Source organism: Pseudopodoces humilis, chromosome 14, assembly GCF_049639895.1.
Source record: "Pseudopodoces humilis isolate 2021_Gansu_Grassland_sample_001 chromosome 14, ASM4963989v1, whole genome shotgun sequence".
Classification (NCBI taxonomy): domain Eukaryota; kingdom Metazoa; phylum Chordata; class Aves; order Passeriformes; family Paridae; genus Pseudopodoces; species Pseudopodoces humilis.
The window spans coordinates 13,681,625-13,687,889 of record NC_142213.1 but is presented as its reverse complement, the minus strand read 5'-3'; the positions used below and the strand labels follow the sequence as shown (position 1 = coordinate 13,687,889).

Sequence of the window (6,265 nt, the reverse complement as noted above, 5' to 3'; positions counted from 1 at the left end):
CGCCGCCGCCCCCGCCAGCGCCGCCCCGTCATGTGACTGCGCCGCGCGCACCGCACCGCCCCGCCCCGCCGCCGCGCGCCGCCCATTGGCCCCCTCCGAGGAAGAGCCGCGCTGCGCGCCCATTGGCGGAACGGGCGGTGATTGGCGGCGCGGGCGGCCAATGGGCTGCGTGCGCGCCAGGCGCGGCGGGCGATGGAGCGTGGGGCCGTGCGGGCCATGGCGGCCCGGCTGGGCCTGGCCGAGCCCGCCGTGCTCAGGTACCGCCGGCCCCCTGCCCGCACCGCAGGTGCTGTTCCCTCCCGGCGGCCCGGCACCGCAGCAGCGCCCGTCTCGGGTCTGGTGGGTGTGCTGGAAGTCCCAAAGCCGCGGGCTCAGTGAGACGGTGGTGCAGAGCTGCGGCTGCCGCTGCACATCTTCAGAGAAAGGACGGCGTTGGCACTAAGGCCGGGCTGCGGAACCTTGGATCTAGTCCTGTCGGGCATTCTGGATTGTAGCTGGGGGTTTGACGAGAGCTTTGTGTTCTGGGTGTTTTGCAGAAAAGCTGAGGAGTATCTGCGGCTGTCCCAGGTGAAGTGCACGGGGTTAATGGCTCAGATGACCGCGACGAGCACTGCTGTGATGTGTCTGGACCTGGCGGCGAGTTTCATGAAGCAACCAGTTGACAAAGTAAGATAGTGTGTGACCTGGCCGGCTGGTGCATTCTGCCTGACTCCACAAAACCATTGTTCTGTAGTGTGTGTTGGGAGCAGGAATGGGAAATAATACCTAACCTTCCCCTAAATCCCGCGCTTTCCTTTGTTAGACCTTCCACTGTTCAGTTTGAAACAGTGAAAACTGACATTACTGTCATAGTCCCTCACAAACTGAGCTTGCTTTGGTATAATTTCAACTTAATTTCAACTCCTGTAGTAACAAATTGCCAGCAAGGATGTTGAATTGAAGATCTGTCCCCTTTTACTGTGGGAAAAAAGCAGTTGCTCCAAGAAATCTCTTATTGTAGGGGTATCTGTAAATCTGCCAGGTGAATAGCACTGAGTTGTCAAAATAATGCCTGGTAGGACCTATTCATGATTGTCCATTTACAGCAGAGGAGAATTTAATTGGACCTGACTGCATGAAGTTGTTGCTTATGTCTTCAATCCAGACTTTGGTAATTTTGTCACTAACTACCTCGTGATAAAGGGGCCAACATTATATATGGAAATGTCAAATCTCACTGCCAGTGAAACCATCTAAAAATATCACTGTATTAAAAGATGTGGCATTTCTAGGTGGTTAATCTTTCTGTAGTCAAAATACACTTCATTATATTATTCATTGCACAAATTTGTTTAATGTAGCAACTGAACCTAATGGTTTTGTTGGTTGCCTGATTAAGATGTCAGGAAGGAATCTTGCTAATTCTTGGGGCTTGTCTTTGTCTTGACAGAGCTATTGTGTTAAACTCGCTGGTTTGAACAAGACCACCTACCAAAGCTCCATGAAGTCTTTGGAGTGTTTGCTAGAGGTGAACCAGAGGCTGGGGATACGAGACTTGGCTGTGCAGTTTTGCTGCTCAGAGGCAGTGAACATGGCTTCAGAAATCCTGCAGAGGTGAGGAAGCTCTTGTGGGCACACTGGGAGCCACAAGTAAGGTTCCTTGTTCTTCAGGTGCGTAAAGAGCTTGATGTTTGGAAGGGCCAGATATCTCCTACTGACTGGAGCTCTAATGTGAGTTCTTAGCACTGAAGATCCAGCCATGAGCTGGACCACTTATTAGAATACTTGTTAGAAAGATTTAGTCTGTGAATCTCAGCAAGTCATTGTCCAACTCAGAATTTTTCAGCTGGGAATAGCGTAAACAGTATAGGGCTCTTAATCCCTGTATTTGCCCATAGCATCACACTGTCATACTTTTAACTGCTGATCAGGGCACAGCTCAGAAGTAATGCTTAGTAGAAATAAATCCTCCCTTTTGGGGATACAGGTCTGTCAAAATGCACATCACTCTACCTGTAAAACCAATAGGTGGAACAGTTCAGTGGATATTCAACAGAGCTAACTAAAATTTTCTGTTCTGTATGATATGCTTTAAGCAGAGCAGTCCCTGAAGAGCTCTGTTCCGCAGTGCTGTCACCCTGATAGTACATGTTTAAATGCTGTTAGGTCAGTGCACAAAGGCTGTGCTTGCTTGGTGCTGCTTAATACAAACTGGAAAAAAGTAGCCTGGGGCAGGTGGACAATAAAAAGTTACATTCTTCAATGCTGCACATCCACTTTGCCATTTTCCATTTATAAACCTTCCTCTCTGTAACACATGTTACAGGAATCAGAGAAGCTGTAATGCTACTTTGTATTGTGGGATGGATTTATGTAGAGCATCTCACTATAAATTTTAGGATGTAAGGGAGAGCTAAAAGTTCTGTGTGGATCAGGAGTACGTGAAGTAGATTTTATGACATGCCTTGATCCAGGTCCCCAGTTTAAAATACCTCTGATTCCAAAAGAGGAGGTCATCCCTTCTTTCCCTCATCTGTTTTGCTCCTCTCATCCAGGAGCTGCTGTTTCTGCTTGAGTGGGTTGCAGAGGCCCAGGTGGTGCAACAGACCTGTTCAAGTTCCAAGTACCGTGTGACAGATGGGTTTGAAAGCTTCATGTGAGGCAAATGCACTGTCCAATTATCACTTGCTGTTCCCCAGGTATGAAGGCAGCCTCTCCAAAGCACAGCGAGCAGACCTGGATCTCTCCAAGCCCCTGTTTATAACAGCTGCACTGTGCACTGCATGCAGGTGAGTGTAGCCTGGGAGACTTTCTACAGGCTGAAATGCCTGCAGAGACACCAGCCAGTGCCAGCAGCTCATTCTTAGCATATCCTGCTGCCCTGCTCTTGCAGAGGGAGACAGCTGGAGCAAACCAGGCCTTCCCTCTTAGTGAAGCCTTCAATGTGCACTGCACAAAGCAAAAACGTACAGGGCTTTTAGTGAAATACTGCTCAAGGTGCAAAAAGGCCTTCTGAGCACCAAGTAGCCATTCTGAAGAAGGAAAAGCTCCAAGAGCTATGCCATTACATCCTGAGGGTGCTGTAGCATTTGGGAGATGGCTCTGGTAGCTGTATGCCCATGTCAGCTAAGAGAGGTGACTCAGCCAGCACTTGGGAAGAATTTGCTTGTATGCAGAGATCTTCCTCCCTCAGCATTACAACTTGTGACAGTCTTAATCAGCAGTACAGGTGCTGTGTAGTTGCACAGCTCCTGCCAAGGCCTCTCTTGACAGAATCACATTCAGCTTTTTGTTGTAGTGGTATTTTGTCCTCTTTCCCCAAAAATCTGAAAAGTTAGCTTTTCCTAAAACAATTCTTTATGTAAGTTGAACTCAGCCTGAGTTTTCAGTTGAGCTGTATTGACTGAGTACTGTAGGGTTTTTTTTAGGCAGATTTGTTTCTGACTGACACAAGGATAGGTGGAAAAAAATGTCAGGCCTGCCTTCCTCATTCTCACAGGCAGTGTTGTAACAGTAATTATCACTTCACCTAAGTGATAGTTGCTGGGGTGTTGCTTTGTACAGAGATAACTTTCTCTTGTAGGTGTTTGAAGCTAAAAGTGGACAAAACTAAAATGTTGGCTACATCTGGAGTGAAAAAAGCAATATTTGACCGGCTGTGCAATCAGCTGGAGAAGATAAGCCAGCAGCTCAGCAGTAAGTTTCTGGCTTTGTCCCTGTAAGACATCCCATGGCCTCACAGAACCCCATCCTCTTCCACTGACGATTTCAGTCTGATCATTTTCAGCTGTCCCCTTTCATCCAAATCTGCCCATCCACTCCTACCTGTTTCCTGGAGCCCAGTTCCACTCACAGACCTTGCTTCTGGAGAAGTTGCAATAGCTTAGCAAGGACAAAAATAATATTTTCCTCTCTTCTCAAATTCTCACTGCTCTTTACAGTATCTGCTACTGCAATTTATTCCTTGCTTCTCCCATACTACCTGACCTATCATGGATTCCTCCCTCTTGCCTGGTTTCTGCATCCTGTTAACATGGCAACCTGACACAAATTATCACAAAACATTTTCCTCAGGCTGACTCACTCCTGTGCTTTCCTTTCCCCCACTGCAAGATTAACAAGCATAATCCTTGCTGTTCTGGTACCAACTCAGCCATTTCCTGGCACCACCCGTCCCCATACGTTGGGCAGATGTCAGGAATATTTCTTGCCCACTCTTGAGCCTGCAGCTCTCTACTCCTTTTTGTGGGGGAGAAAGCCTGAAATACAGTATGTGCCCTAATTGTATTTCTGCTGCTTCCTCTTTCTCCTTTTTTCTTTCCCAGGCTTTCATTTCTCACTTTCCCACTGAAAGTTATCCTCTCTCACTGTGTCTTCATACCCTGATGTTTTCTGCAACAGGCTTCCTGAATCTAACCCAAAAGCTGCTACTGTCTCCTAGGCACATGCCCTATAAAAACCCAAACATTACCCCAGCACTAAAGCAACTGAAGACAACTGTGAATTTCTGTAAGAATTCAGGGAAGAATGTGCATCTGTATACCTGGACAGCCCCCTGCCTGTTGTGGATATCTACAAAAATTGTGGGAATGGAATAGAAGGAAAATAAATAATTGTTAATCCTGGCTGAGTGATCTAGAAGGTGGTTTGGGGCAATAAATAAGATGGATCATTGTGGTTACCAATGCAGGAGCAATTTGCTTCTAATTAGCAGCCTGCTAATTAAAGCAGCCAGTCAGTCCATACCATACTTGAAGTGCTGGCACCTCCTGTAGAGCTTGAGCATCAGTCTGGACCAGGGAACAGCTCTCACTGGACAACAGTACTGTGGAGGGTGGCACTGCTGTCAGAGAATTACTTTTAAGCCACCCTTGGAGCCCCAAATACCATTCAGAAGCAAAGCAACTTACTTGTTTTTTTAGAAGATGTTCCACCGGCTGCAGAGACACCTGACAGCTTGCAGAGCACCCTGGAGCAGTGTGAGCAGGAAGACGGTAAGTTGTGTTTAGCTGGGAGGGAAAATCACCTCACTGGAGTAGTTCTGAGCTTTCCTGCTGCTCAGTGTTCTAGTTGTGTGATGAGCCATGATGCTCCCTCCATCCTGCAAACCTTTGTGGAAGCACAAAGAGCCTGGCAGCAGGACAGTGGAGTTTATACTGAGTAGTCCCGGTAGAATGAAGGACGGCTGCTCTGTTCAGACAGAGGTGCAGAGGTGACTGTCCCAGCAGGTGAGGGGAGCAGTGAGCACAGGATTAGATACCCCCAGGGACAGCCCCCTCCTGGTGTCTGTACATTTGCTCACTGCCTGTTATCCCCAGGCAGCATGATGGCCTCTCTCCTGTTTCCTATAGGCTCTGAAGAGGATGAGGAAGTACCATGTAAACAGCCAAAGACTGAAACAAATCAGGATTATGAAGAATGGAAAAAGAAAATCCTGGAAAATGCTGCTAAGGCACGAGAGACAAGGAGTACTGACTCTGTAATGCCACCCAGTAATGGAACTGCTGCTTGCTCTTAATTTTAACTCTCCCCTTGCTCCAGCAAGAGATCCAGTAGTATATGAGTGATGGCTGCCTGGCAGACAACTGATTTTATTTAGGTTTTCAGTATTCAGGTTTTTAATAAATGACACCACAGAGTGATGGGATTTTATAGGAAGTGTGTGTGACTGCTCACCAGGCTGGAGCATTAGGGGTAAAATAGCTTCATTCTCTTGCTGCAAGAAGTGGGTAACATTTTAATGCTACTTTAAGTGTAAATAAGTTAAAAGTTACAGGCCCTCAGGCCTGGAAGCAGTCAGTGAAATAAGAGGAATTGGAACTAATAGTGCCTTGTTAAACTGCAAAGCCAGCAGAGAAATAAAGCCTTATTTTTTTAGGGGTTTTTTTTTGTTGTTTTTATTAATAGATACTGTTTAGTCAATAAATTTTACTTATTTTCACATGTATAGGAATGAAATCTCTTGTGCTTTTGTAAGGGGTCCCAAATACTCCAAGAAACATAAAAGTACTGGAAGGAAAAGCTTTGTATTATGACATCATGTTCTTGGCACAGGTACTTGGAATGCAAACTAAAAAACATGGAGGAGATTCCTGTGCCTTAAGAAGGAAGATATCCAGAGGAAAAGTATGTTGACTGGGTAACAGATTTTTTTATGTCTCGTAGTCATAAGCTTAGAGAAAAGGTCTTTGTTCCATTTCTCTTGCATGTTTTCTGCTTGGCCTGTATCTCTGGACCTACCCAGAAACACTTTCAGGTTTGTTTGGCAGGGGGACTTCAACCAAAG

General features: G+C 46.5%; 1 protein-coding gene across 2 annotated transcripts; it reads left to right on the top strand.

Annotated features, from left to right (window-relative positions):
* Positions 1–166: 166 nt before the first annotated feature.
* ORC6 (origin recognition complex subunit 6) lies at positions 167–5,926 on the top strand. 2 transcript variants are annotated; one of them, XM_005526386.2, is made up of 7 exons: positions 167–257; positions 537–666; positions 1,430–1,593; positions 2,679–2,768; positions 3,563–3,675; positions 4,902–4,973; positions 5,331–5,926. In XM_005526386.2, exons 1-7 carry the CDS (start codon positions 193–195, stop codon positions 5,495–5,497), a joined length of 801 nt encoding a protein of 266 aa, XP_005526443.1. In that variant the 5' UTR covers positions 167–192; the 3' UTR covers positions 5,498–5,926. The 2 variants fall into 2 exon arrangements, with proteins under 2 accessions (XP_005526443.1, XP_014110919.1); XM_014255444.2 differs by having other exon boundaries at positions 244–339.
* The last annotated feature ends 339 nt before the right edge of the window (positions 5,927–6,265 follow it).

Coding starts and splice junctions, on each gene's coding strand:
- ORC6 (XM_005526386.2), top strand. CDS start 193: ATGGAGCGTGGGGCCGTGCGGGCCATGGCGGCCCGGCTGGGCCTGGCC. Junction 667..1,429: donor TGAAGCAACCAGTTGACAAA/GTAAGATAGTGT, acceptor TTGTCTTGACAG/AGCTATTGTGTTAAACTCGC. Junction 2,769..3,562: donor GCACTGTGCACTGCATGCAG/GTGAGTGTAGCC, acceptor TTTCTCTTGTAG/GTGTTTGAAGCTAAAAGTGG.